The 27,772-nt window shown below is 54.0% G+C and overlaps 1 protein-coding gene and 1 long non-coding RNA gene across 2 annotated transcripts in view; one reads left to right on the top strand and one right to left on the bottom strand.

Moving 5' to 3' along the window:
* The window catches only part of LOC140594486 (uncharacterized), a 15,295-nt gene extending 11,810 nt beyond the window's left edge, over window positions 1-3,485 (bottom strand). Inside the window, exon 1 of the long non-coding RNA XR_011995346.1 lies at window positions 3,366-3,485. This is a non-coding gene — a long non-coding RNA (uncharacterized lncRNA). The remainder of the gene's footprint in view (window positions 1-3,365) is intronic.
* STARD10 (StAR related lipid transfer domain containing 10) lies at window positions 3,479-27,772 on the top strand. The gene is made up of 6 exons (XM_026010544.2): window positions 3,479-3,701; window positions 23,681-23,828; window positions 24,425-24,528; window positions 25,163-25,280; window positions 27,053-27,105; window positions 27,355-27,772. Exons 1-6 carry the CDS (start codon window positions 3,495-3,497, stop codon window positions 27,598-27,600), a joined length of 876 nt encoding a protein of 291 aa, XP_025866329.1. The 5' UTR covers window positions 3,479-3,494; the 3' UTR covers window positions 27,601-27,772.

Genomic DNA, 27,772 nt, shown 5'->3' with positions numbered 1-27,772 from the left:
TTTGCTAAGCACCTTCTCCTCATACAAGCTCCTGCCTTCCACACCCACTCTGACTCCTGCTCAGTGATACCCCATCCTGGGGCTTGGGATCCAGACAAGAGCCAGACCTGGGCTGTGCCTTGGGGGCCCAAAGAAATACCTCAATCCACTTCTGGTGGAGAGGGCCCTAGGGCTGGGGCAGGGGGCTGCAAGTGGCAGAGCAGGAGTATGCCTTGCCAACTTTTACTACTGTTTAATCTTTCATGAGAATCTTAACCACCATCATATCAAGATGTTAACACTTTTTTGTTGGAAACATGCCATTTTTGGACAGTATATCTCTCTACCTCCCCTCCCAGTTGCATTTTTGGTTATTTGGGGGTGAAACTGCTACATGTACAACTCTTTTCATTGCAATAATTCTCAGAGAGTAGGTATTTTTCTTTCAGATGAAAAAACAGGATTAGAGAGGACCTGTCACCTGCCCCTGGTCACACAGTTAGGAAATAGTGTAACTTGGATTGGACCCCAGGTCCACAGGCCCTTCACACTGTGTCAGGCTATGGGAAGCTGGGGTGGCCAAGTTCTAGAACTCCTCTCCAGACTCCTCCCCTAGGTACCCTCTCCCAGCCCTCTTGGGCTCACTGTTCTGCCCTTAGGCAGACAGGGCCGTCCTCTCTGGCTAAGAGGTATTTGGCAGTCATGTTTGGGAGGCTGTCATAAATCCCTGAGCCAAAGATGCCTGAATTTTGGGGGGCGTAAGGGAGGAATTGCAAGGGCAAATGATGAGTGATCCTGCCCATCCACTGACTAGTTAGCCAGGCCTAGCCATCCAAGTAGGGGTAGTAGGCCACTTTCTTCTTCTGACTCAAGACCCAAAAGATTCATTCTTAGTTAATCTACTTGGTTTCTGCCATCTGTACCTCCCTGAGTTTATGTCTCTCTGACTGGCAGCTGCCCGTTTGCCCTTGCTGCTGCCACCCCTGGACTGGGGAATGGGCATGAAAGGTTTACTGCCCTGGTGCCTGCTGTCTGCTGAAATGTTATTGGGGCCCTAGGAAGGCAGGATCCACCAGGCTGGTGTTCCCATCTCTTTTCTTTATGATAGATCCCGGAGGTTACAGGTCACAAAGGCGGCTCTGTGAACTCTTCTTTGGGTCTCCCACCAGCCTGGGTGTGAGGCTGTCAGATAAAACCACTGGGGCCGGGGGAGGGGCGGTGACCTGCGTAGAGCTGGGGTGTATACAGAGGAGTTATGTAGCAGAGAACCATAGCCCTGGCCTTCTGAGCTCAGAGCCAGCTCCCCTGCCACTCAGTCCCACACATTTAAAGAATTTGGATTAGAAAGGGTGGGAGTAATTATCTGACTATGCTACCCACATACTGGGGATCTAAGGTGATCACACCTCATGGGGACCTGCAACTCAGTTTACAGGATTTACTTTGCAGAATATCCCTTGAGGTCACCTGCCATCATGGCTCCATGCTCAGCCCCAATTTGCTTGTAAAATTGGGCCTGATTCACAAAGTGCTTGGAGCAATAACCACTATAGGAAGAAACACTTCTATCTGTGAACCCACTATGACTACTCCTCATCTTTCTCCAGCACCTTTAAGGAAAGCGATTCCATCCCAGAGCTCTAGGATGGTGAGCCTAGGAGGTTATACATTCTGATTCCTTCATTCTACAGATGGGAGACTAAGGCCCAGAGAGGATGGAGCAGAGCAGAGAAAGGAACCCTGGGGTGGGAGGAGGCTGAGACCTGGGTACTATATAGGATGGCCATGTACTCACTGTGTGACACTGGGCAAGCTAGCTGCCTATCTATGTGAGCTCCCATGGGCCCCCCTGCCCCTCTGTGGTCAAGGGCTACTTGCTGGTGTGAGTGAATGCTCAGCCTTGGGCCATCTGCCACACTCATTCTGGCCCGGCTTCAGAGAAGTTGAACCATTGACCTCAGTTCTCTAAAAGTAGCTTCAGGCAGAGCTGGCACTAGGACCCAGGGGCCAGATGTCAGCCTCCCAGGCTGGAGGGGGTGGCTAGAGTGCTGGTGGAGGTATCTCTTTCCACCCCTCCACCCCCCCCCAACCCCCGCACCGCGGCTTTGGAGCTCTGGCCAGCTCTGCCAGCGGAGGGACAGAGGCTCTTGAAAACCTAGTCTAGTCCATGGGAGGTGTGTGGACAGGTGCTTGGGTGCTCAGGACAGGTGGTGGCAGACAATGGTCAGTGTCCTGGGCTGGAGGGGGTCCTGGTTAAAGCTCCCAGCCTCGAGTGACTGGAGAGATGTTGCCCAAGTCTAGTCAGTCTGTGAACCTTGAGGCTAGTGGGTTCTATCAACTTCCGCCCGGTTTGCGAACCTCACTGGGAACTGGGTTAGAAGTGTGTAGGCTTGACGTGCCTCGTGGTTGGTGGGGGATGCAAGCTTCGGCAGCTCTGAGTTGCTTTTGATTGTGGCGGGGGTGTGTACCCCTGTTTGGGTCTCTGGAGTGCCGTGCGGGGGTGTCTCTGGGATGTCTAGGGAAAGCGTGCCCGTGTGTAAGTAGGTTGTTGCAGGGGTGTATAGCTGTGAGTATGGGAGGGGGGATGGAGAGAAGGGGCTCACAATTAACTTCCAGAATCCCTCCTCAAACACCTCAGGGCCCCTCCTCCCAAAGTCCACCCTCACTTGGCCCCTTTCGGCCCCGACCCCAACCGCGGGTTGAGGACTAGCGCTCCCCAGGCCAAGACCCCTCCCGGGGCGGGCGGGGGCGGGCGCTAGGACCCTGCGGGGCGGGGCGGGGCGGGGCTCTGAGCTCCGTCAGCTGTACCTCCGCAGCCTGGAAAATACCAAGCCCCGGGGAGCGGAGCCCCTGAGCCCCGAGCCTAGCCCGGAGGGAGGGAGAAGGGAGGGGGGAGAAGGGAGGGGGCGCGCGGGGCGGGGGGGCCCGGGGCGGGGCCCGGCGGCGGGACCCACTGCTCCTCCCCCCGGAGCCCCCGCGCGGCCCCGGTCGCCTGGGCAGCGGCGGCAGCGGCGGCGGCGGAGGCGCTCGCACCCCCGGCCCCGGCGGGCCCCGGCGCAGCTGCGGGCACAGGTGAGCGTCCGGCGGGGCGCCCCCCCGCCCCCCGCCCCCCGCCGCCCCGCGCACCCCGCGCTGGCGCCGCTGCCGAGTTAGTTGAGCCGCTCGCGCCGGCCCGCGGGTCGCCCGGGGTCCTGGTCTCCGCTGGGTCCCCGAGAGCCCTCGCGGAACCCCGCTGCGGCCCCAGGGGGGTCCGGGGGCGCTCCCGGGGTGCCCCGCCGCTGCCCTGTGCTAGTGCGCGCTCGCCAGGGGGCCGGTCTCTGCCCGTCTGGAACTCTCCATCCGCGCAGGACCCCGGACCGCCCCACCCGCGCCCCCAGCGCACTGACTCTCGTCCTCAAACCGGTCCTGCAGGTCCCAGGAAGGTGGCGTCAGCATCTGCAGCCGCGTCGACGTTGCCGGAGCCTCCGCGGAGGACCCAGGAGAGCCGGACCAGGACCAGGGCCCTGGGCCTCCCCATGGAGAAGTCCGCTGCCTCAACAGAGCCCCAGGGGCCTCGGCCAGTCCTGGGCCGCGACAGTGTCCAGGTGCCCGACGATCAGGACTTCCGCAGCTTCCGGTCAGAGTGTGAGGCCGAGGAGGGCTGGAATCTGACCTACAGCAAGGCCGGCGTGTCTGTGTGGGTGCAGGCTGTGGAGATGGATCGGACCCTGCACAAGATCAAGGTAGGGTTGCCCCGACCCACGTGCAGCCTCCACTGTGCCCTTCCTGCTTCGGACAGGGAGTCTCCTGCTCCTCGCTGGGGCCACAGACACCTGGTTGTGCACCTGGACTCAGAAGGAGTCTCCTGCCAGGGACCAGGAGGAGGCACGGTTTGCGGGGCAAATGCTCATCACGCAGATGGGCCAACTGAGGCCTGGAGAGGGGCGTGTGCCTCACTCTGGCTCCCTCAGCCCAGGCTTCTTCATGCCCTTGCCTGCTTCCCGGGACGTGGGCTGCTGCCAGGCTTGTCTAGGAGAGCTGGCTCTTTCTGGGACGCTCTGCCACTGCAAGTCTTCACCAGTCCCTGACTGCTGTTATCCCAGACAGGGAAACTGAGCCCTTCTTTCCCTAATTCCTGGTTCTGTCCCTACACTCTGCAGCCCTGGGTGCCAGGGGCCTGATTCCTTCCTGCCTGATGCCCTGCTCTTCCTTTTTCCTTCCCTGGCTACTCCCAGAGTCTCCTGCAGGGACTTAGGACTGTGGTTGGCAGAGCCTGAAAGTCAGGGCTTGGATGTCTCTTCTTTATACAGGGCCAGGCTTGGGGAGGAGGGGGCCAAGGGAGGCCAGCAGGTGCAGGGCAGAGGCAGGTACATCTGCTCCCTCAGGACCTACAACCCCACTCCTCACAGCCCTGTGATTGTCCTCTTTGCCCATACAGGATGGGCTTAAGGTATGGATCCCCAGGAGCCCACCTCACCTGGGGGACTAGATGGGGCAGAGGCTGGTGAGGACTCTGGTCTAGAGGCCTCAATAGCTGCCCCCAACACATCTGGCATTGCTATGAGTGCCACATTTTGAGGGGAGCAGGTCTCCCTTCGATGTGCTCCTGGCAGTGGGCTGTGCCCTTCACCTCCCTTGCCTTTCCCTTGCTGTGTTTTTGCTGCCCTCCTCCTCCACATGGAGAAGTGTATTTCTGTTGGGGGGGGGGGCGGGGGAGGGCACTGGACTCAGAGGGCACCTTTGCCCAGGACCTGCTCTCCGACTTAGCTCCGGCATCTTGACTTCACACCAGGGCTGGAGATGTCTGACTTTCCCTCTCTGACCCCGTGTCTTTCTGCTGCACTATATCCTCGTCATTTACAGTTTTGTCCGTCTGTCCCATATGGCCTTCTGGCTCACACTTTCTGCCTTCCCTTCTCCCCTGCTGTGAGTCTCTATCTGCATCCCAGCTGTCTATCTCTTTCTCTCTGGCTTTCCATGTGTGTCTCCCCGTCTGGGACTCTGTCCAGGCCTGAGGGCCCAGGGCTACGGGCTTCCTTGGTCCTGGCCTATGTCTGAGGCTGAGGAGCAGGGAAGCAGAGGGCAGCTAGTGGGTCCCAGCTTGGTGCCCTCTGAGGGCAGAGATAGATCCTACCCCTCTTTGCATCCCTAGCATCCAACACAGATATAGCAGGGATGTTGATTGAATGAAGGATAGAAGGAAGGAAGGGACAAACTGAAAGGTAAGCAAGGTTGTTGCAAGAACAGGGTTATTTTCCAGACTGTAATCTGGGAAAGGTGTAAGGTTGTCCAGAAGCAGAAAGTCTGAGCTAAGTCCAGTATACTCCCACCCTCTGTGTCAATAGGGTGGAGCTGCCTCCTCCATCTGGCTTGGTTAATGAATAAACCCAGCCCAGTCTGGGCCCAGAGCTGGTGGGTCTTGGGGCCAGACTGCCACAGTTCTGACCCCCTTGCGGTCAGCTCAGACCTGTCAAATGGCCTTTGGGAGAGGAGGGGACTTGTGAAAACTGGATGTTGTGGTCCCTAGCCAGGACCTGGATGCTCCTTCCCTCTCAGACTGAGCAGAGTTTGGAGGTGCCAAAAGGCCCTTTGCAATCCCTATTTCATACTCCCTCTTTACTGGGGTGCAGGTGAGGACACTGAGACCCAGAGAGGGACAGGGGCCAGCCCAGAGCCACATAGCCAAGTCTTGGAAGAGCCAATTTGGAACCCAGATTTCTAGTCTTCCTAGCCTGTCTCTGTTCTGCTCCCCACAATGGAGGTAGAGTTGGGGACAGGAGGTGAGCAGAGCTGGGGCCTAGGATGGAGGCTGGGGCCTTTGCTATGGGCATCCTAAGGGGCCAGCCGCCCACTCCTGATTCCCTCAGCACAGCCCAGTGGGGCTCTGGGAAATGAGCAGAGGTCTCTGGGCTCTTTATTTAGCCTTAGGTTCCAGGATTCCCAGGTTCCATGCAGTGAATCTCTTTTCTGGTAGGAGCCCCTAACCTGAGCCAAGCAGAGGCTGTGTCTCTCTCCACCAGCAAATTTACCCTCTGGCTAATCCTGGGCAGCAGTAGACTTGTCTTCATGCTACAAAGAAACTGAGGCCAAGAGTCACTTGCGTCAGATCACAGAGCAGTGGAGGCAGAAGTAGGACCCAGGCCAGCCTGGCTCCAGAGCACCTGCCCCACTCTGCTTGGGCTCACAGTTAGTCAAGATCATAGCATTTGACCCCATCAATGACTCTTTGAAGTACATGGTGTTCTCATAGTCCCATTCCTGTTTGATAAATGAAAAAGCTGAGGTCCAGAAAGGGGAAATGGCTTGCCAAGGTCACAGCAGTTCTGAAGCCAGAGTCCCCAGGGATGATTGGGTCACTCCAGGCTGCGGGGACCCAACCACAGGTGTTTGTTGATCTTTTGCACCCTTACCCCATCGTGCCCCAACCTGTTGTGGGCCTGCCCCCTGAGCTGGGAAAGTAGCCTGCCCCCAGGGCATGCCTTGTTCTCGTGATCCCAGGGTGAGGGTGGGGGTGGGGTTCCGCCTGTCTATCTGATTGGTTTCCTCCTCATCTCCCTTCCCCTAGATTTATCTTCTCCCTCTGCCTGTGTTGAGTGGCCCCTGCAAGCCTCTGGAGCTCTCAGCGGGGCATTTGGAGCCAAGACAAAGGGAAGGAGCTGCTGGAGGCCACCTCTTCCCTTTTCCTCCCAACTGGCCTCCAGCCTGGCCTGGCCTCTGGTCTGCATTGTGCCTTGGGCCCTGGAGAGGAGGCTGACACCGCGTCCTGAGAGGGCAGGCCTTGTCTCAGAGGCACATGCTGAACACAGATCTTGGGTCCAAGGCAGAAAGCAAACCTAGGTCTGTCAGTGCCCAGGCCAGTGTCTGGGTGTATGAGAAATGTAAAATTGGGGAGGGGGGGGTGTCAATGCAAAATTAATCAGGGCCAGTTCGGGCCCAGTCCTGGTGGTATCCTCTTCTGTGTATGACCTGCCCTTCTCTGGGCTGTGTCTCTGTCTGTGTCATGGGCTCTAGGAGCCTCTGAGCTCAACACCTGTGTTGGGGCCCATGGGAGAGAAATGAGGAATGAAGGGACAGAAGGCAGGACGTGACATGGCCTGCCAAGCCCTTCCCTGGATCCTCATGTGCTCAGGCTCTCTGATGTTGCAGCCTGTCGAGCATAGTGCTTGGCTAGCTGTGTGAGAGCCAGAGGAGACCTGGCCCTGTCCTCAGAAGTTTCCAGACCCTGGTGAAGAGAGGAATGACAGTTCCAGGTGACCCCTGCCTACTACACAGGGCAGATGTTCATAGGCAGACCACAGAAGCAGGGGCGGGGCCTTGAGGGGCTTGGTGGCTAGAGCAGGGGTGGGAGGTCTCTTGGGGGAGTGTGGCTGAGAACCTGAGGTTCCTCTTGCTACAGGAAGCTGGGCAGTGGGGACCTGTCTTCTCTGACTTCCTGTCTTACTGCTCCTCCCCTTCTGCTTTGGAGAAAGCTCCACGGCCCCTCCCTTCCCTATCTCGCTGTCCCCTTGCTCCCACATCACAAGGCACCCCCACCCTCACCCCAGGTTTCAAGCTTTCAAGTCTGTTCCCTTTAAGTACCTCATTAGCTCCCCATATAAAATGTGGGATTATCTTATGGATCCCTAAGGTCCCTTCTCACCCTTAACAGTCTTAACACTCTTAACAGACTCAAAGAGGGTCTTGGAGAATATGGGGGCAGGTGCGGATGTTTTCTTTCTGGCTTCCCATTGAGTCTTCACAGCTGTGTTATGGTGTGGGTCTCATTAACACCACTGAACAGATGTGGAAACTGAGGCTCAGAGCAGGAACTCACTTGTGCAAGGGAAAAACAGAGGTGCCTAAGGTGCAGGATCAGAATTCAGATGTTTGGGTCTCCAAAGCTGAGCTCTCTCTGCTCTCTTGGGCTTGCTTACAAGCACCATTGGGCCCTTTTGTCTTCAGGACCCCATGGCTCCCAACATACCCCGCTCTCCTGCCTCAATCTCCCTATGCAGTGTCATTGTGGGAGGGGACCCAACTAAGCAAGAGCCCAGGTCCTCGGCGTGACCTTAGAGGTCACTTCAACTTTCTGAGACAGTCTTATCTGTGGTGGCAAGAATGTGGGTTAATCTGGTTTTAGGGTTTTAGACTCAGTGAGTTCAGGTTCAGGCTGGGACTCTGCCCATCTGGGGCTCAGTTTCCCCATCTCTACAGGAAACTGCTGGGCAGGTGGTTTGTAGAGGCCATTTGGGCCTTAGACCATGATTAGAGGGGTCTATACTGCTGGACACAGAGTAAGAAAGTGAAGGCCTGGCTACTCTGTGCCATCAGAGAGCTCTCTAGATGGGGCACTTGAATCCAGGGTTTGGCCCTGAGGACCTGTCCTGGCTGGCTCTAGCTCTGACTTGGCATGGGGGCCACTGGAGGAAGGAGCTCCAGAGCTGTCCTCAGCAAACAGGCTCCCGGAGAGCATGACTCCAGAGCCAGGGTCAGGATCTTCAGGTGGGGGAAGCTCAGAGAAGGGCAAGGTCAGAGGTGATTGGAAACTTCAGGGGAGTCTTAACTGGAGGAGGTGTCTGGGCAAGGCTGAAGCAGTATGGGAGAGAGAGCACATGGTCCAGAGTCCCGGCCACGTGGCCCTGAGCAGGTTGCTACCAGCAGCGAGGCTTTAGCTTCCTCATGTATCAGATGAGGATAGTAGTGCCACCTGCCTGTCTTTGGGTACTTCATTCATTTGTTCGCCAATTCAGTGAACATTCACTGATAGCCTCTCTGCCTGGCCTGTGCAGAGGTTAGGGACACAGAGGGGAATCAAGGCCCAGTGCTGCTTTTAAGGAGCTCCCTCAGGGTTGGGCAGACACTTATTGCAGGAGCTATGGAGACGCAGCGCAGCAGGGCCTCTGAACTGGCCTTGGGGGCCAGGGAAGCCTTCCTGGAATGCTCAGGTGATACCTTTGGAATTGGGTGGAGAATGAGATGTACAAGTTCGATAGCATTGGGATCATTCCCTACAGAGGAGCAGCCGTGTGAGGCCCGAAGGGGAAATAGAGCAGTGTATTAGGAGATTGGCAGGTGGTTTCCTAGGGAGCTTGGAACTCTGGGGGGGGGGGGGGGGGTTGGAGGTGATTAGAGAGCTGGACTCAGGCCCTAGGACGTGCATCCTGAGGTACCAGGGGAGGGTTTTCAGTAAAGCAAGTAGGAGAAGGATGCTGTATTTGTGTGGACAGAGATGCTGAGGCCCCTGCTAAAACAGAGGCTGTGGAGAAGGCATCCAGAAAGCTTTAGGAGGGATAAATGGATGGGACTTGGCAGCTTTAGCATAACCCTCTGCAATGTGTTGTGCAGGCTGGGGTGTGAGATGGTGTGGATGTGCAGCCCCCTTGCTGCCTGCCTTGGGGATGAGGAACCTTGTGAGTGAGATGAAAGTGGGTGTCCCCCAGGGGCCAGAAGAGCCCTCAGTCCCTGGGCTGGCTCTGTATGTCCACGCCCATCTCCCCAGGCTCTGGCTTTTAAACTTTAACGAGCCCCAGCTCAGTTTCCAGCTGAGAGTCTTTAAAGTTTCAGGAGATGAGAGAAAGGAGGGAGTCCTGGAGACAGATGGGTTTTCTTTCTTCTCCTGCTCTCCATGCCTGGCTGGGCCACCTGGAGCCAGGGCTGTGGGCACAATGACTCCAGAAGCCTGGCAGTGTTTGGTGATCTGGGACCTTGATTGGGCCACTCCAGCCTGTTCCTGAGGGACCAATGGCCACAGGCCTGGCAACCAGGTTGCCACAGTAAAAGGCTAGAAACCTTATTCCAGCCGCAACCCTTTACCTTCACCTCTGACCACCAGCAGCTGGGAGGAAGGCTGTTCAGAGCAGGTATTAGGCTGGATGGGGCCCCTACTCCTCTTGGGGTTTTACTTTTTCCCCTCCAATGTGCTTGGACTGCCCTCCATGTTCTGGGACCCTGGACCTTCAGAAACACAGATGGTGAAAGAAGGTGGCAGGCCCCGGACTTAGTGTTGGATCCTATGCCAAATACTGGCTCCTCTCACCTGTCATGAGAGAGTGTGGGGTAAGTGGCACAGGGCAGCTGGAGCTAATCTCTGAGGCTTTAGCCTAACACTGGCCTCCCTGCCTCTCAGCCTGGGCTCCTGGAAGGCAGATACTTGGTACTTCTTTTTTTTTTTTTTTTAATTATTATTTATGATAGTCACAGAGAGAGAGAGAGAGAGGCAGAGACATAGGCAGAGGGAGAAGCAGGCTCCATGCACTGGGAGCCCGACGTGGGATTCGATCCCGGGTCTCCAGGATCGCGCCCTGGGCCAAAGGCAGGCGCTAAACCGCTGCGCCACCCAGGGATCCCGATACTTGGTACTTCTGATGTCTTTAGCGTCCTTTTGTCCTGGACAGGTGAACAATACCTGTACAGGCACTCTGCTCCTGGCAGCACACACACAGGGCAAGGGATAAGTACTGTGGTCCTGAGCCGATGCCTTTGGGTTTCAAGCCACAACCTGCATTTGCTCCAGGCTCTCCGAGATCCCATCTATAATCTGGACACCTGCTCCCCAATCTTTGGTCCTTCTAGATTACTTGGTACCTGATTCTGGACTAAAGAAGGCAGAGGCCTGACAGCCAGAGGGGATGGAGTTCCCTTGTGTGGCTCCAACTTTTATTCATTCAGCACATTTTTATTGAGCACATACTATATGCCAAGTAGTGTGTTCTATCCAGGAATTTAGTGGCAAATCAGACAGATCAGACCCTGCTGTTCTGAGCTTACATCCTGAGGAGGAGACTAGAGAAAACAGAAGCAAACAGATAATTAAATAAGATGCCAGATGGTGGTTGTGTGTTATGAGGACAGGGTGATGTGATAGGGCTCATCTGGCCTCTGCGTGCATCTTCTGTGTGTAGAGCTGGATTGAGGATGACTGTGTGTGATGTGAGCCTCCTCCCAAGTGCCCCCATGACAGCTCTGGGCAGAAACCTGCTGAGGGTCAGTAAGTCACCCTGGGTGTGTGTACGTGTACGTATGTATGTGCGCATGTGCCTGGGTGTGGGACTGTGTGTTTCTGTGTCTGGCGTTCCTGTGTGTGTGTGTGAGTCACGCCCCCTCACTGCAGCAGGGTTGTTTCTGATCCAATTATGTCTCCTCAGCTGTCTCCTGGCGGCTCCAGCCCGGGGCTCAGTGCTGGCTCCACCAGTTTTCCCCTCCCTGCCTCCAGCCGGCCTCCTGGCCTGCCCTCTGGGCCTACCTCTGGGTCACAGAGTCTCCTCTTGGGGTGTGTTCTCTATTCTTGTGTCTGATGGCTACTGCCTCTGCCTTTTATGTCTCTACTTGTCCCTTTACTTCCATTTCCCCCCACCCTGTCCCAATGATTTATTCAGTCAACAAACCTCTTTTCATGCCTCCCACCCATGTTACCAGCCACTGTGTGGGTGCTGGAGACCTGAAGGTGGATCAGACCTGGGCCCTGTTCCTGAGGCCTAGTGGGGAGACCGATGAAGATGAGGACAGCCCTCCAACAGAACTGGGGCCGCAGACCCCAAGGCTGACAGCATGGTGGGGGCGGCTTGTGGGTGGGGCCCTTGGAGCCCAGCAGGAGCCAGGCTGCAAGCTGAGCAGTTCTCTGTGAATCCCTCAACACTCTAGGCTCCCAGAGGTAGGAATAAGGACTGAAAATGAGGAGTGGAGGCGGAGCCAGAGTGAGGAGGACATTTTGGAGTTGGGATCTGGACCAAAGGCAGAGAAAGAGACAGCAGGGACTTTCGAGCTGGGCAGTGCCACCATCAGCTCTGGGTGGTAGAAAGCTCCCTAGCGGCAGGGGGAGCACTGTTCTGGGAGCCAGGAGACCAGAGACAAAGATGTGGCTGCAGTGGTCCAAGCAAGGATGAGAAGGCCTGCCTTGGGTTGGAGAAGAGGAGCTGTTGGAAGGTTGTGGCCACGCGGAATCCCAGGGATGGGAGTGAGGGACGAGTCCAAGAACCATGCCTGGGGTCCAAGCTCTGGAGGAGAGTGGAGGGCAGTGGGCCCTGGGGTAGATAATACGGCAGTAATGACCATGGTGAGGGGGAGCCTGGGGGGTGATGCCCAGGAGGCTGTTGAAGACCGAGTCTGGAGCTTCTTAGAGAGAGTGCTTTGGGGGCATTAGGCCCCTGGCAGTCTCTGAAGCTCTGGGAGGTGTTTATCCAATTTGTCTTTGTCTTGGTGTCTGTGTGTCAGCCCTGGCCCTTGTCTTGTCTCCCTAGTCACCCCCTATCCCTCCCACTTCCTCCAGGCCCATCTACATTCTGCCTCTCTCAGCTCTCCCGCCTTCCCCAGGGCAGGAGCTCAGCTTCAGCGAAGTCAGAGCAGGATGCTCCTGACTGCTGCAGAACTGGGACCTGCTGGTCTGGAGGCTGAGGGGTGTGGTGGGGGTCCAGGGAAGCTGCTGGAGACCAGGGGGAGGGAAGGGGCAAGGAAGCAGAGCAGCACTGAGTCACTCAGCCCTGGATTGAGAGCTGCAGACTCAGGAGCCGGGTCTAGGGGAGGCATAGCAGCACCCCCCCCACCTCCCTCCCCAGTCTCACGGGGGCCCCACTCTTGGGGAAGTGGTTTGGAGGTATTTGGTGCCACATCCCTACCCTTCAGCAGAGAGGGCCACAGGGCTTGTCTGTTCCTTGTGCAGGTGGGAATACTGAGCCAGAAGGTGGGGGAAGGAGCCTCTGCACTGGGCCCATCCCATGTGCCTGTGTACTTCCAGCTTCCCTCACTCCAGACACAGCCAGCCACAATAGCCCCAGCCCCAGGGACTGTCCTCACCTGGCCAGGTGCTTTCTCACCTGGGATTCCTTGGGTCCTCCACAGAGCAGAGCCTGGCTTGGGTGGGACTGCGGTTCCTTTACTTTTTTGGTACACCATTTACAAATGGATATAATCTTCCCTTCTCCCAGGTAATTGAGAGGATGGAATTAAATGAATTTGTAAAGCTCTTAGCACAGAGCCTGACACACCATTAACATGTGCTGAATGGATGAATGAATGAAGAGTCTGAGGTACCCAAGGGAGAGCTCCAGTTTCTCCCGCCGTCCTCCTTGTTCACTCGGGTTACCTGGTGGAACCACTTGAGCCCTCCCCTTCCTCCAGCCAGTCTAGGCTGTCTCCAGTCCCCAAACTCATGCCAGGATCTCTGTCCGGAGCTCTTAACCTCTCCTTTTCATCTGAGCGCCATCTGCTCCTCGTTTATTCTTTAGGATTCCACTTAGGTGCTCTGTCCTGTAGTTGCCTCCTGGCGTCCCTCTTCCCCTGCCCCCCCCCCCCCCCCCCCCCCCCCCCCCCCCCCCCGTCATGGCCTGTGTAGTCTGAGGGCAGAAGGGCCCGGGTCCCCTCTGGTTCCACTCTCAGCATGATCAGGTGATGCGGAGCATTTCCAAACTAAATCGGCTTCAGCATGGGCAGCCTTAGGCCCCAGCTCAGCTCAGCCCAGGCTTCTGGGTCCAGGCAACAAAGACCTCTGGATTCTGTACAATACTTTCAACTCAGGGGAGAAAAGTATAGGTTCTGTCTTGTACAAACTGTGTTGTATCAAGAATCCAAAGTGAAAAATAAGCCACCCAGAGCTTCAGTTCCTGAGTAAAACTTTTCCTTGGTTCCTCCCAACTCATTCAAGGGTGTAGATAATTTATACATAGTTTAGACCTTGGCACAGGTACAAATTTGTATCCTCTGTTGTTCATTTAATGTTGCAACGGTGCATCTGTAAAAGTTTCTAATATTGCTACAGAATTATTAATTCACAAACATTTCCTGCAGCTGCTCCCTGCCTGTCATTATGCTAGGTTCTTAGAGTTTAGAGTCAGCCTTGCCCTGGAGGAGCCCACAGTTCTCAGTAGCTGGGCAGTCATCCTCCAGGTGATGTGGCTTAACCCAACCAGGCCCAGCTGTGCAGGTGTTCTGAGTGGTTCTCAATATATTTTGCTAATTACAAATGCAATAATATAGTCTTGAATATTGTAACAACTTTTTTGTGTGTTTTTTTCCTGAGATCCTGGGGTTCCAGGAACTGAGTTGAAAGGCATTTTTATGATTTTAAAAATATTTGCCAAATTGTTTTTCAGAATAGTGGAACAAATTTTTGCTGTCTCTAACTGTGTAAACTGTTTTACCATATATTCTCACAAGCAGTGGGTGTGTTCTATATTTTTGCTAATTTACTAAATATAAATTGGCACCTCAGTACAATTTCAGTACAATTTCAGCAAGTCCCAGAATCTTCCCTGAAGCCTATCTCTGACACCCTCTACCCCTACACTGCATTTTATGCATAGATGATGACAGAAGGAATAATCAGCCTCAAGTGCCACAGAGATTTTTACAGGAGTCCGGGAGGTGTTCATAATGACCCTTCTGAATCCCACAGAGGCACTGAGGATCACCGGCCATGGCCCCTGCGCTCGAAAAGTCAGAGGAAGCCTACACAGGCACAACTTCTTTGTTGGCTCATCTGTCCATCCTATTCAGAAACAGTTCTTTACTAAACCGTACCTGATACAGGGGATGCCAAGATGAACAAGGGGGCCATAGCACTGCAGGCAAATCACTGTTGATGGAGGGAAGGCCTGGGGGTGGAGGAGACAAGAAGTAGCCCCCCCCCCCCCCCCCCCCCACCGCCGACCTGAAGGATCTAAGGACAGGGAGGCCTTTAGCCTGGCTAAAGCTCAGAAACAAAATAGGGCAGGAGCCAGAGAAGGAAAGTCCTGGGAAAGCAGGACTGATGGGAACTCTATCCTCCTGCACGCCACTCCCCACTTTCTCTGACCCCTTGGGTCAGTGCCCTTGAGCTATTCTTGAGATTTTGGGGGGCCCTGGAGGAAGGTCTTAGAGATCTCCATTCTGGGAGCCCCAGAAGCCCAGAGACAATGCAGGGCTTCATTGGCTTGGCTCGATTCTGGCCTCTTGGGGCCTTTGGGAGAGAGAATGGTGGGCCCTGTGAGGAGACCCAGAGCAGAGAGAGTAGAGGGGCTGCTGAAACTGAACCTCTCACAAGCTTATGACCCAGCTCAGTCTGCATCTTTCCGCCCACCTGGGGCTGACATGGAGTCGGATGTGCCTGGCTGGGAGGGCTGTGAGTGGGGAGCTGGTACATTTGTGTTGGGCCCTGGTGGAGGAGGGCCGCCCACCCCTCTCTCTGCCCGTCCACTCTGTAGAGGGATCTAGGACATTTTTGTTTTGTTTTTTTTAAACTTTGTTCCCTGGCCCTGTCTATCCTGCCCTTTGGGGATTAGCAAGAAGGTGCTCCCATTGGCAGGGCCTGAGAAGTCAGGGGGAAGCTGCTGGGCTTGGGCTGGAGGAAGGGCAGCTGCTCCCTGGGCTTTATGTACAGGCTCATTTAATCCTCATAGCTCCATTCCGAGGGGAGGATTACCCCTGCTTGAAAGATAAAGATATGGGGACTCAGAGCTGGAGTCCTTTGCCCAAGCCAAGGCCAGAAAGGCAGGACGCCTCAGGGCAGAGGCCTGTGTGACCCAGACAGGCTGGACCTGCTGAGGATACTGAGCCGCTCAGGGCAGCGCAGTAGCTGGAAGGTTCTCGGGCGGGGGTGGGGTGGGGTGGAGAGGTGTCTTCTAGGTGCAGAGCTCCAGGGCTGAGTTTTGGAAAATTATGACTGTCTTTGAGCCCAGTGAGGTTTGAGGGCAGAGTCAGGAACTCTGTTCCTCAGAAGAATGAATGAGCTTTGCCTTCCTGGTCAGCAAGCCATCTGAATCCAGGGAGCTCTGCATCATAACCATCAATTCACTAAGACATAAGACAGTCTCCAGTTGCCAATGAGTTGTTTGAGCTGGGCCAGTCCTGCCCCTTGATGAAGGTAGCAGAAAGTCTTGACACTTTGGTGTCAGGCACAGCCAGGTCCTGGTTCTCTGCTTCAGCAGTGTTAGCCTGGAGGCCTTGGCCAATCCTTACAACTCTCTGGGCCTCAGCTTCTGCATCTGTAAAATGGGGATGATGATACCCACTGGGGTGTTGGGAGGATAAGAGACAGTATTTGTACAGGATACAGCTTGGTGCCCGTGACAACTGGCAGAGGCAATTTGACCTAAATTTCTGCTCCTGTGAGGTTCGTGAGCCAGGTGCTGTTGTTTCCTCTGTGATGATGAATTAGGTAGTGATGTTGAACAATTACTCCATGGTCATGGTTATTGAAGTTGTGGCTATTGTTCAGGGCTATGATCAATTTGATACTGAGTGCCCCCACCTGCTGTCAGGAACGCTTCCTTTGATTCAAATATGGTTCTGTTGGGAAAAGATGATTTACCTAACAGTTATTCCTTTTACAACACTGTCTACTAGAATGCAGCTTGGTAAACAGCACAGCCTGGGGGATGTTACAGAGTCTGCATGAACCTTACCTTCCCTGGGCCTCACTTTGCCCAGTGGTAACTGAAGGGTAGTGGATGAAGAGATCACCTCCTGGGTCCCTGGGACTTGGGGACAATCCTTGGGTTCCACATATGCTATGGGCAAGGATGCTGGATGCCTGCTGTGTGAAGTCTCAGGGTGAGGGCCAACCTTGGGTCCCCCTGTATGCCAGTTTGCATGTTACTGCCCTGGCCTTTGGCCCTGAGGGCTGAACCGCAGCCCTATGGAAGTGACCTGACTCCCCCCGTGTTGGGTCAGCCATCTCCCCGGATCCTGGGAGATACTATAACCTCTCTCTCTACCACTTCCCTCCTTCCCATAGAGATTTTTCCTTCTCTACAGCTGAGCCCTGGAAAGGCCTCCAGAGGATCACAGGACAAGGGGTGGGAGAGAAAAGGGGGGCAGCATGAGATACAGCTTGACACCCAGCAGTCTCTCTGCTGAAATGCCCTCTCTCCTCATGGCACTTCCATTCCTTTTCCATTTAGGCTTGTTGCCCTCTGCTCCCACAGTTAATGTGCCCCTCTCCCCCATCCCTGCTCCTTTCCTACTGGGACTTTGTGTTCTTGTTCCTTATGCCACCCACTCATTGGGGCCTCTGGTTCACTCCCGAGTCCCTACTGCCCGGTTGCAGGCCTGGTACACAGCAGACTCCAGAAAGTGGTGAATGGGTGGATGGACAGATGGGCAGGGCCAGGGTGAGAAGCACCCAGGGCACAGGATATGAGGTGGCACGTGCAAACAGGACCTGGTGCTGTCTTGTGGAAGGGTGCTCATGGCAGCCTGCTGAAGTCATGGTAGCTACTATTTTTTGAGTATTTACTATGTGCCAGGCATATTATGTACATTATTTAATTTGATCACAATGTCCCCATGAGAGGTTCTATTTTATCCTCATTTTTCATGTGAAGAAACTAAGACTTGGAAGTTGGTGCCCAAGGGGAGGAACTGGAATTGGAACCTGGGAGTGTCAGACTCAAAACCTGCTTGAGTCTTCCCCAGTGGCCTTCCTCCCTCATCCAGTCCCTCCACCATGGCTCTGTGGACTGAGGGTGCTGACGGTTGAGGGTGTGCAGATCCCAGAGGTCTTGAGCACTGCCAGTTTTCTATTTCCTAGGGCTGGGGAGAAGGGAATGCAGGGGACACAGTCTGTGGTTTCCCTGGTGTCACCTGCTCCCTCTGGGCCTCAGTCTTCTCAGCTGCAAGTCAGCTTCCCTGCTATAACAAGACTGGGAGGGTTTTGCAGCTCAGCATGGCTCCTTCACTGAGCAACCAGGAATAACCCCCCTCTAGTTCTGGTTCCCAGGGGGAGCTTCCCAGGTGTCCAGCCCAAATGACTGATTGCCTAGGTCCCAATGGCTGTGGGTCCAAGAGCACCTGGCCTGTCCCCCAGGTGCTCTCCAGTGACTCACCCCTCCCCCACCACCCCTCCTGAGGCCTCTTAGAATTACACCTTGCACATGTGGTGGCTTGCCACTGTAGGCAGGAACAATGCTGTATGTAATTTACCCCTTTTGGCACAGCTCCGCTGCATCCTGGGGGCTGTGGAAAGAGCACAGCTAGGAGCCAGGCGGGATGAGGACGCCCATGGCCACTTTCCACTCTATTCTCTGAACCAACCACCCAGCCTGCCTGTTTTTTCACCTGCAGTGCCACTGCCCTAGGCCAGGTTTCCCACTCTGCCAGGAGGGCACCACTGCTGGCCTTCTTCCCCAAGAGCCTGCCACCAGCCTGGGAAACCTTTAAAGTTTCCCTATTGTTATGTTATATGTTATGTTATATGTTATGTTATTTTTAAGTAAGCTCCATGCCCATCATGGAGCCTGATGTTGGGCTTGAACTCACAATCCTGAGATCAGGACCTGAGCTAAGATCAAGAGTTGGATGTTTAACTGACTAAGCCACCAGGCATCCCTCCCTCTTTATTTGTTTATTTATTTATTTGAGAGAGCGAGCCAGCATGAGAAGGTGGGGGGCAGAGGGAGAGGGAGAAGCAGGCTGTCTGCCAAGCAGGGAGCCTAATGCGGAGCTCGATCCTAGGACCCAGGATCACAACCTGAGCCAAAGGTAGATGCTTAGCTGACTGAGCTACCCAGGTGCCCCCTTCCCTCTTTATTTAAAAGATGAAATGTTACACAGAGTTTACACTTACCTGCCAGGTCTGTCTCGTGGTCATGCATGCCCCATCTACTGCCTGCTGTCTCAGGGGGAGGCCTTTGGTCCTGAAACCACAGCAGCCCCTAGCCCAGGGGAAAATGGGCAGGGTCTGGGAGGCGTGGGCCACTTCTCAATGTGTACCCGCCCTCAACCATGAGTGCACCTGGGCCCTGGGGGCGCTGAGCCTGGCCAGAGGGAAGAGGCAGTCCCAGGTAGGATTCTCATCTAAGCAGAACTCTGTTGTCACTGCCTCTCCACACACTCACTGCCCAGGGTAACACCTCTGAGGACTTGCAAAACCAAATCAGCTTCCAAACTTGGCTTTAGAGAAGTTCTCTTTCCTCAGAGGCCACACTTGAGTGCTCCTTGATGGCTAAGAGTACAAGAAAATCCGGTTTTGAATCCCTGCTTGGCTGCTGTCTTTGCTGTCTGGTTCTGGCAGGTTGCTTCATCTTCTGGGTCTCAGGCTTCTACTCTGCAGCACAGGAGTGATGCCAGCTCATAATTTAGGTAAAGAATGAATGTGTGTTGAATGTCTGCTGCAACATCCAGACCTCCATGCGGCTGTTTGCTAGAGGCTATCTGGATGCTTCTGCTTCTGCTGCTGGTTTGACTTCTGCTCTCTTCTCCAGCACCTTTCTCTTCCTCGCATCCCTTCCACCACTTGGGTCACTCACTCATTCATTCGTTCACTCCTGTGTCATTAGTCTCTTTCAGGTCTAGAGAGTTCCTGAGTCCTTCCTTGACTTTCACAACCCTGACACTCAGCAGGGGGGACTTTTGTACAAGTTCCTTATTGGGGCTTTGTCTGATTTTCCTAATGATTAGATTTTGGTTATGCATCTTTGGCAAAAATGGCAAATAAGTGGTGTGTATATTTTCTTCATTGTGTCCTGTCAGACAACACCCAGTTGTAACTTGTGTTGTTACTAATGATGTTCCCTGTAATCACTTGAATCAGAAGGTGTCTGTTGTGCTTCCCTACAGTGAAGTTACTCGTTTCCCCTTTTTTTTTTTTTAAATTTTTTATTTATTTATGATAGTCATCACAGAGAGAGAGGCAGAGACATAGGCAGAGGGAGAAGCAGGCTCCATGCAGGGAGCCTGACGTGGGATTCAATCCTGGGTCTCCAGGATCGCGCCCTGGGCCAAAGGCAGGCGCTAAACTGCTGCGCCACCCAGGGATCCCTCGTTTTCCCCTTTGTAATTAATAAGTATTTGATGGGAAGTTACTTGGAAGCTATGTAAATACCCTGTTCCTCATTAAATATTCAATTTATTTACTCATTCATACCTGTGTATACTTTGGTTTCCTGTTTTCTTCAGTGGCATATAATTGTTATCACTATTTTAATACCTAGGTTGTCCCAACGTCAGCCTGTGGTAGGTGCCCAACTGCCCAGGTTTGTCTTGGACTGAGGGGTTTCCCAGGATGTGGGATTATTGATGCTGAAACTGGGAAAGCCTTGGGCAAACCCTGACCAGTCACTCACTGAGCCAGCGGGAGCCCCTTAATGCTGGATCCTGTGTCTGCTGTGCAAGATCCCTGTCATTCTGTGAGTGTGTCCTTACTTTCTGGCACAGTAAGAGGTTCTAGGTTCTCACCTAGAACCCATCCCCAGAATCATGCATTTCTCCACAAAGACCTGGAACCAGGGCCTTTTGAGTATGAGGCTACACTGCCCCAGGGAGACTGGAGCAGATGGAACTTGGCTTGCCTATATGCCTCTCTCTCTCTCTCATCTGCCTCTGTGCCTGTTTGTTGGCTGCCCTCTCTTCTAGGGCCATCGGCAGACACTTACCTTCCAGACAGCTTCTCTGTGCAACCGAATGCTCCCTTCACCTGGCAGAGCTGACCTCTTCCTTGTGCCTTCCCTGGGCAGTTTAGGGCACCTCTCTGCTGTCAGTTTGGAGTCAACTCTGATTCTTCAGTGCTCTGCATAGGGCTGGAATTGGGGCCTGGTAGTTAAATGATTGGACCTAGAGTCATACCCCTTCATGGAGCAGAAGAGCAGAGAGGGAGGAGGATTTAGTGAATCTTTGCAGGCTGGAGCCTGTCCTTGAACTTCCTTGTTTGTTTTTTTCTTATCTATGTTTTTCTTCTTCTTCTTCTTCTTCTTCTTCTTCTTCTTCCTCTTCCTCTTCCTCTTCCTCTCCCTCTCCTCCTCTATCTTTTGCTATTTTATACCTGTATTTGACAATCTTTAGTTCTCATCCACATTAACTGTCTCTAGACTTTCGAAAAGTGGTGACAGGTACATGGGTAAACAACATACAGAGCTTGTCTGATAAATCTTCATTCTTGTGTTTTCTGGACAACTGCACACCAACACAGTAGGGAACATTCCTTATTCCCTTGGCCCAGGCAGCTTTGTTGAGCCTGGTGTCCATGCACACATCTTGAGTGCCCATCTCCTTCATTTCAAATTTCTGGATCCCTTTGGGTGGCTGAGGGGCAGGCTTCTTGAAACCCACTCCATGGATGCGCTTGTTGATGGTGTATTCTCTGGTCACTACCTCGTTGATGGCAGAGCCGCCCTTCATCTTCTCACCATCCTTCTTTGCAGGAGCCACTCTGCCAGACTCAGATTGGAAAGCGAACTTCGATTTTCTTAATTCTAACATGAGGCTAGCACCTCAGAGCCTTTCTGTGAGAACAAAATGTGGTAATGTGTATAAAGTACTTAGGATAGGGGACCTGGGTGGCTCAGTGGTTGAGTATCTACCTTTGGCTCAGGTCATGATCCTGGGTCCCAGGATCGAGTCCCACATTGGGCTCCCCGCGGGGAGCCTGCTTCTTCCTCTGCCTGTGTCTCTGCCTCTCTCTGTCTCTCATGAATAAATAAATAAAATCTTAAAAAAGAAAAAAGCACTTAGGATAGTACCTGGCAGGGAAAAAAAGGATGAGTCCTCTGCTGGTGGCTGGAAGAAGAAGGCAGCTGAGGGTAGAAGCCAAAAAAAAAAAAAAAAAAAAAAAAAAGGATAGTACCTAGCATGTGGTGAGTGCACTTCTTGGTATCTCTGGGGGACATTTCTACTTAAATCTTTTCATTATCGCAGAAGCAGTACTAGACATTTTAGAAAGATAGAAATACTGCAAAAAGAAAACCATCATATTCTCATCTAGAGATTGCTGCTGTTAACACTTTAGTGATTGTTCTTCCCAAGCTTTTTCTGTGCATATATTCCCTGCCCCCCAGTGAGATAATACTTTGCATTGCATTTCATAGCCTGCTGTTCTTCAGGCAGCAATCCACTTCTTAGGTTTAGTCAATTTTCAGCACATCTAATACTCAGATCATATTCATATTTCTCCAGTCATCTCCAGTATACCCTTTATAGCTGTTTTGTCCATGCCAGTATGCAATCCAGGACCACACTTTCTATCTGGTTCTTGTGTCCTGTCCGTCTGGTTCAGTCCTTCTGTATGATACTGACCTATAGAAGAGACTGGACCCGTTGCCCTTTAGAATGCCTCACCATCTGCCTTGGGTTGTATTCTTGTGGTGAAATTTAGCTTGTTCTCTGTCCTCTGTATTTTCTGCAAAGTGAAGCATATCCAGAGCTTGACCCATTCATTGGTGCCTGGAATACCCAATAGGTAGTGATGTGCCCTTCCTGTGGCCTTTCATCACCATTAGTGCTGCCAAGATTAGAGAAAAGGCAATGTGACTCTCCCTCATATGGTTGCATAGATCTCTCTCTCTTTTTTTTTTAGTAACATGTGTGGTTCCCTTGGCACTGTCTGAATGCTCAGCTCTGGGAGACCTTTTTAAACTACATGAGAAAACTTGTCCAGTTGCTGAGGGGAACTTGATCCTGGGGCTTTGGGCTGTTGGGTGAAAAAAAAAATCACAGAACAAGGACATGAACCAAGTTTTATCTTGCTGAGTACAAACTTAACAAAACATAGTTCTGTTTTTACTTGCTCCTAGACATATGATCTGGGCTATATCTCAGCTCTGCTGTTTACCAGCTGGGTGACCTCAGGCAAGTTACTTAACCTCTCTCAGCCTTAAGTTCCTCCTTGGATTTCTTGTCTGACAGAGTTGTTTTGAGGGTTAAAATATGTATATATGGGGATCCCTGGGTGGCGCAGCGGTTTGGCGCCTGCCTTTGGCCCAGGGCACGATCCTGGAGACCCGGGATCGAATCCCACGTCGGGCTCCCGGTGCATGGGGCCTGCTTCTCCCTCCGCCTGTGTCTCTGCCTCTCTCTCTCTCTCTCTCTCTGTGACTATCATAAATAAAAAAATATATATATATATATATATGTATATATGTATATTTGGCTCTTTTCTCCCCTAGATGGAAAGCTCTTTGAGGTCAAGGCTAAAAATTAAGAAATTCAAAGATGTTTGGGGTGCCAGGATAGCTCAGTCAGTTAAGCATCCAACTCTTGGTTTCAGCTCAGATCATGATCTTAGGGTCCTGGGGTCGAGCCCTGCACCCTGTGTCTGGCTCCATGCTCAGTGCAAAGTATTCTTGTCCCTCTCCCTCCCCATCTTATCTCCCCTCCCACATGCACTCTCTCTTTCTCTCAAATGAATAAATAAAGTCTTAAAAAAAATCCAAAGATGTTTGTTGGATGAAAAAAAGAGTATAGGGATGCCTGGGTGGTTCAGTGGTTGAACATCTGCCTTTAGCTCGGGGCATGGTCCTGGGATCAAGCCCTGCGTAGTCGGGCTCCCTGCTCAGTGGGGAGTTTACTTCTCCCTCTCCCTGCTTGTGCTCTCTTTCTCTCTTGTTCTCTCTCTCATGTGCAAGCCAGGGGAGAGGTGGAGGGAGACAGATTCCCCACTGAGCAGGGAGCTTGATGCAGGGCTGGATCTCAGGACCCTAGGCTCGTGATCTGACCCAAAGGCAGATGCTTAACTGCCTGAGTCACCCAGGTGCCCCATAAAATCTTAAAAAACAAAACAAAACCCTTCCCTGAGAAGGAGACTGGGATGAAAAGGGAGCTTTGCTGGGGGCCGAGCTGGGGTGAGATGGTCTCTGGACACAGGAGCTATCTGTCTCCTGGCACAGGTGGCTTCTGGGAGGGCTGGATAGGACTCATGGCAAGAGATAAACCCATGCTGGCTCAGAGGTTGCCGTTCTTCCCCGTTCTCCTTCTCCTCCCCTTCTTGCCGGTCCCCCCTTTGGTCTCCTGGCCAGGGCTCCAAGCCTTGTGTGACCCTGACAACCCATGTGTCTGTCTGCAGTGCCGGATGGAGTGCCGCGACGTGCCTGCTGAGACACTCTATGACGTGCTACACGACATTGAATATCGAAAGAAGTGGGACAGCAACGTCATTGAGACTTTCGACATCGCCCGCTTGACAGTCAACGCTGACGTGGGCTACTACTCTTGTGAGCAGGCGCCCGCATGCTGATCCCAGCCAGGCCCCTAGCCCAGCTCGTCTCCCAGCTTTCCTCTTTGTGGGCACCCCGCAGCCAGGCGGGAGACCCTGGAGACCTGAGTGCTAAGATGTAGAGTCGCCCTCTCTGACATTCCTGTCCATTCCCAGACCCTTGGGCACACACGTACACTCACATATACACATGCGCTCCCACGTGCATGTATACACACTCCACACATGTGTACACAGTCATGTATGCACCCCATAGCCGCAGACCACACATGGTCTCACATTTTCAGATACACTCACAGTAATATTGTTCACCCACATATTCACACTCGCACATACAAACAGCCTGGCCAGCCAGGTAAGGGCCACGGGAGGTTGTGAGCAGGAATGGCTGGAGACAAGAGGGGAGAGGGTTCTGCTCTGTCTCTTTCTCAGTATCAGCTCTGGGACTGTGGTCTGGTAGGTAGAGGGGTGCCTGTTTGGGTCAGCGAGAGGTGGAAGCTAGCTAGGCATCTCTGTGTCCCTGACCTCAGCTGTGCCCTCCCTTGCAGGTAGGCAGGCCAGTGGCCTGGCTCAACTGTCCCTTGTACTCCACAGGGAGGTGTCCAAAGCCCCTGAAGAACCGTGATGTCATCACCCTCCGCTCCTGGCTCCCCATGGGCACTGATTACATCATTATGAACTACTCAGTCAAACACCCTGTGAGTCTACCTGCCTTCCCCGCTGGGTGGGCAGGGGAAGGTACCAGGTATGGCGGGGCCAGCAGGCCTAGCCTGGAAGAGGCCTCTGGCTACTATCACGACTTTCATGTGACTTCACCTGAGCATGAAGCTCTCTGGCCCTCAATTTCCTTCCTATATAGTGAGAAAAATGGCTCTTGTCTTCCTGCTCAGCTCTCAGGCAGATGAGAAGAGGTTGATGTGGGCCATCACTGTGGGCGAGTGGGATGGGCTGGCTGGGAAAGGGGGTGAGCGGGGTGAGAGGCAGGGTTCTCTGACACTCCTTGAGGCTAGGCTGCCTTGCTCTCCATGGCAGCAGGACAGGCAGGTACAGCTGGCCAGGGCAAAGATGAGTGTGTGTGTAAGTGCCCATGTGTGTGCTCATGATCCCTGACTCCAGACTGGAGGCTTTCCTGGGGAGAACAGGGAGACCTGGTCTGAGTCTTCCCTTTCTCCTCACCCTGGCATCAGGCCTGGCCTGGAGCGGATGCCACAGATTGTGAACTAATTAAATATATGTGTGTGTGTGTGTGTGTGTGTGTGTGTGTGTGTGCTCACAAAGACACTTCTTTTGCCCCAACCCTGAGTCTCACCTCCCTTTGCCTTCCATCCCCAGAAATACCCGCCTCGGAAAGACTTGGTCCGAGCTGTGTCCATCCAGACGGGCTACCTCATCCAGAGCACGGGGCCCAAGAGCTGCGTCATCACCTACCTGGCCCAGGTGGACCCCAAAGGTGAGGGCTCGGCCCTGGCAGCCTATACCACAGAGGTTGCAACCCCATCTACTAGGGATCATAAGTGGCCTCTGTTAGGAGCTATTTTATATTTTGGGGCATCTTTGTCCAAAATATCATTTGAACCAAGGTTTGAGACTTTATAATGGTTTGAAAAGCAAAGGCCATGATGATCGCTGATGCTCCACGACAAAGCTTGGAGCTCTTTCCCTGGACGCACACGTGCCCATGCTCTGACTTGCTTCCTGCTCACTGGCTGCTCTCATTCCATCCACCTTGCTGGCTCCTATCCTCTGCCCATCTTGGAGGCCTGAGTTTTCCAGGCCTCAGTCCTCTTTCCCTTGGGAGGGCTCGCTATTCCCAAGGCTTCTGTGGCCAGCTAACTTGTCTGTCTGCCAGGATCCAGAGTCCTGTGGCCATCAGCCCCTGGACTACTCCTTCTAGGTGTCTTCCAGGACCTGAGACTCATTGTATCCCATGCTGAACTATCTCCCCTCCTTGGTTGTCCCTTCTCCTGAGCCTCCACCCCCTAGTCACCCATGCCAAGAACCTGGGGGTTGACCTGGGTACCTTCTACTCAGCTCCAAATCTGGCCATCCCTTCTTATCAACTCTACCTCCTCAATAGCTCCTGAATTTGTCTTTTCTCTCCATACTCAGCCACCTTGTCTGTCCATACAGCTACCAAGGGATTTTTCCCAAACCTCTATTTCCTCATGACTCTTCTGATTCAAAATCTGTGACTTTCTATTGCCTACAGAGGGAAGTCAAAGCCCCCTGCCCAGGTTTCCCAGGCGCTCCCCACACCTTACATGGTCTCACCTCTCTGTCTAGGCAGCACTTTCCCTCAGCCTTGAAACACCTCTCCTCCCTTGCTCATGCCCCCATGGCTGCTTCACATGTCCCTGCCTTTGTCTCTGATACCCACAGTCACCCCTGGCTCCCTGCTTGGTGGGCCCATCCTCCTCTAGTAGAGCCCTTGGCACACCATTGGGCCCCAGACAATGAATTGTTCTTTGGGTCCCCAAGACTGGCCCAGAGTAGGTATCATGGAGTGGATGTGGAATGAGTGAGTGAATGAGTGAAGGTCTAGAGGATGGGTAAGCCCTGAACATCTTTGCCCCGGTGTGCCCAAGCCCCACCGAGGGTCCAGTGACCCAGGCCCAGGGCCCCTCGGTACCTCACTGACTGTGTTGGGTGTCAGAGGCAGAGTAGACACTTGGGAATGAAAAAGGGCGGACAGCTGGGCTGTGTATTCCAGGTCAGGCCAGGGTGGGATGTTCAGCCAACAGGCCTATGTAGCAGCTAGACTGCCTGGGCAGGGGGCTTGGAAAGACAGGTAGATGAGGGGCTGGACATTAGGGGCACTTACAGGTTGGATATGAGAAGGGATGTCAGCAGAGATGAGGTGGCAGGTGGGGGCTTGGTGGGTCAAGATTTCAACCCACTTGGAGCCTCTGGTCACCTTGGACTCTGGTTTTCTTCCATGTAGTCCTCTGGGGCTCAGCAGAGGGACAGGTGGGTGTAGGGGCCGGGTTTGGGAGAACACAACAGAATTGAGGCTGGAGACCTTGGGCTGAAATGGAGAGAAAATGAGGATGATGCTGTCTTATAGGACTTGCTCCGCAGCCTCCCTCCCATGGAGAAGAGGGTGGCCTCTTCAGAAGCCCCAGGTGGGAAGGAGCGGGCTGGTGGTATATATGTTTGGTGAGGGCTGGGTCCCTGAGGCGGCTGCTTCCCTTCTCTCCTCATTGCCCTTCCTTGCTCTCATAGGCTCCTTACCCAAGTGGGTGGTGAATAAATCTTCTCAGTTCCTGGCTCCCAAGGTGAGTGGCCTTGGGACTTTGGGGTATGGAAGCTGGGGGAGCCGGTTCCGCTGGGGGGGAGGGGTCAGGGACGTAGACTGGGAGCCAGGGGGCGGAGTCAGGGCTTAGGGGCGGAGTCACGAAATGGGCCTGAGTCAGGATCTCCCGGGAGCTGGGGACCCAGCCTCTGGAGGGCGCAGGCCGGGACGTGGCGAAGACTCAGTCCCGCTCCGCGTCCACCCCTGACTCGGCTGTGCGGCGGCCCCGCAGGCCATGAAGAAGATGTACAAGGCGTGCGTCAAGTACCCTGAGTGGAAGCAGAAGCATCAGCCGCATTTCAAGCCGTGGCTACACCCGGAGCAGAGCCCGTTGCCGAGCCTGGCGCTGTCGGAGCTCTCGGTGCAGCACGCGGACTCGCTGGAGAACATCGACGAGAGCGCGGTGACAGAGAGCCGGGAGGAGCGCTTGGGTGGCGCAGGCGGCGAGGGCAGCGACGACGACACCTCGCTCACCTGAGCGCGGCGCCACCGCAGGGACCGAGACAGGACGGAGTGGGGCCAGGGGTGGCGGGTCCTCCCGCGCCTTCTCCCCTCCCCCACCCCCTGCGCCTCTTAGGGACGCTGGGCTCGGGCCCAGGCTGGCTGCCGCCTGGCTGGACACAGCCCCAATAAACGATCCCACAGCCTCA

The sequence above is a fragment of the Vulpes vulpes genome, chromosome 11 (assembly GCF_048418805.1).
Source record: "Vulpes vulpes isolate BD-2025 chromosome 11, VulVul3, whole genome shotgun sequence".
NCBI classification, from domain to species: Eukaryota; Metazoa; Chordata; class Mammalia; order Carnivora; family Canidae; genus Vulpes; species Vulpes vulpes.
The sequence above is the reverse complement of the archived record's forward strand: the minus strand, read 5'-3'. Positions and strand labels throughout refer to the sequence as shown.

Bases quoted from the DNA above. Each gene is read 5' to 3' on its own strand.
- STARD10 (XM_026010544.2), top strand. From the start codon at position 3,495: ATGGAGAAGTCCGCTGCCTCAACAGAGCCCCAGGGGCCTCGGCCAGTC. The intron at 25,281-27,052 runs GTGAGGGCTCGG...TTGCTCTCATAG, and splicing joins GGCCCAGGTGGACCCCAAAG to GCTCCTTACCCAAGTGGGTG. The intron at 27,106-27,354 runs GTGAGTGGCCTT...GCGGCCCCGCAG, and splicing joins CTCAGTTCCTGGCTCCCAAG to GCCATGAAGAAGATGTACAA.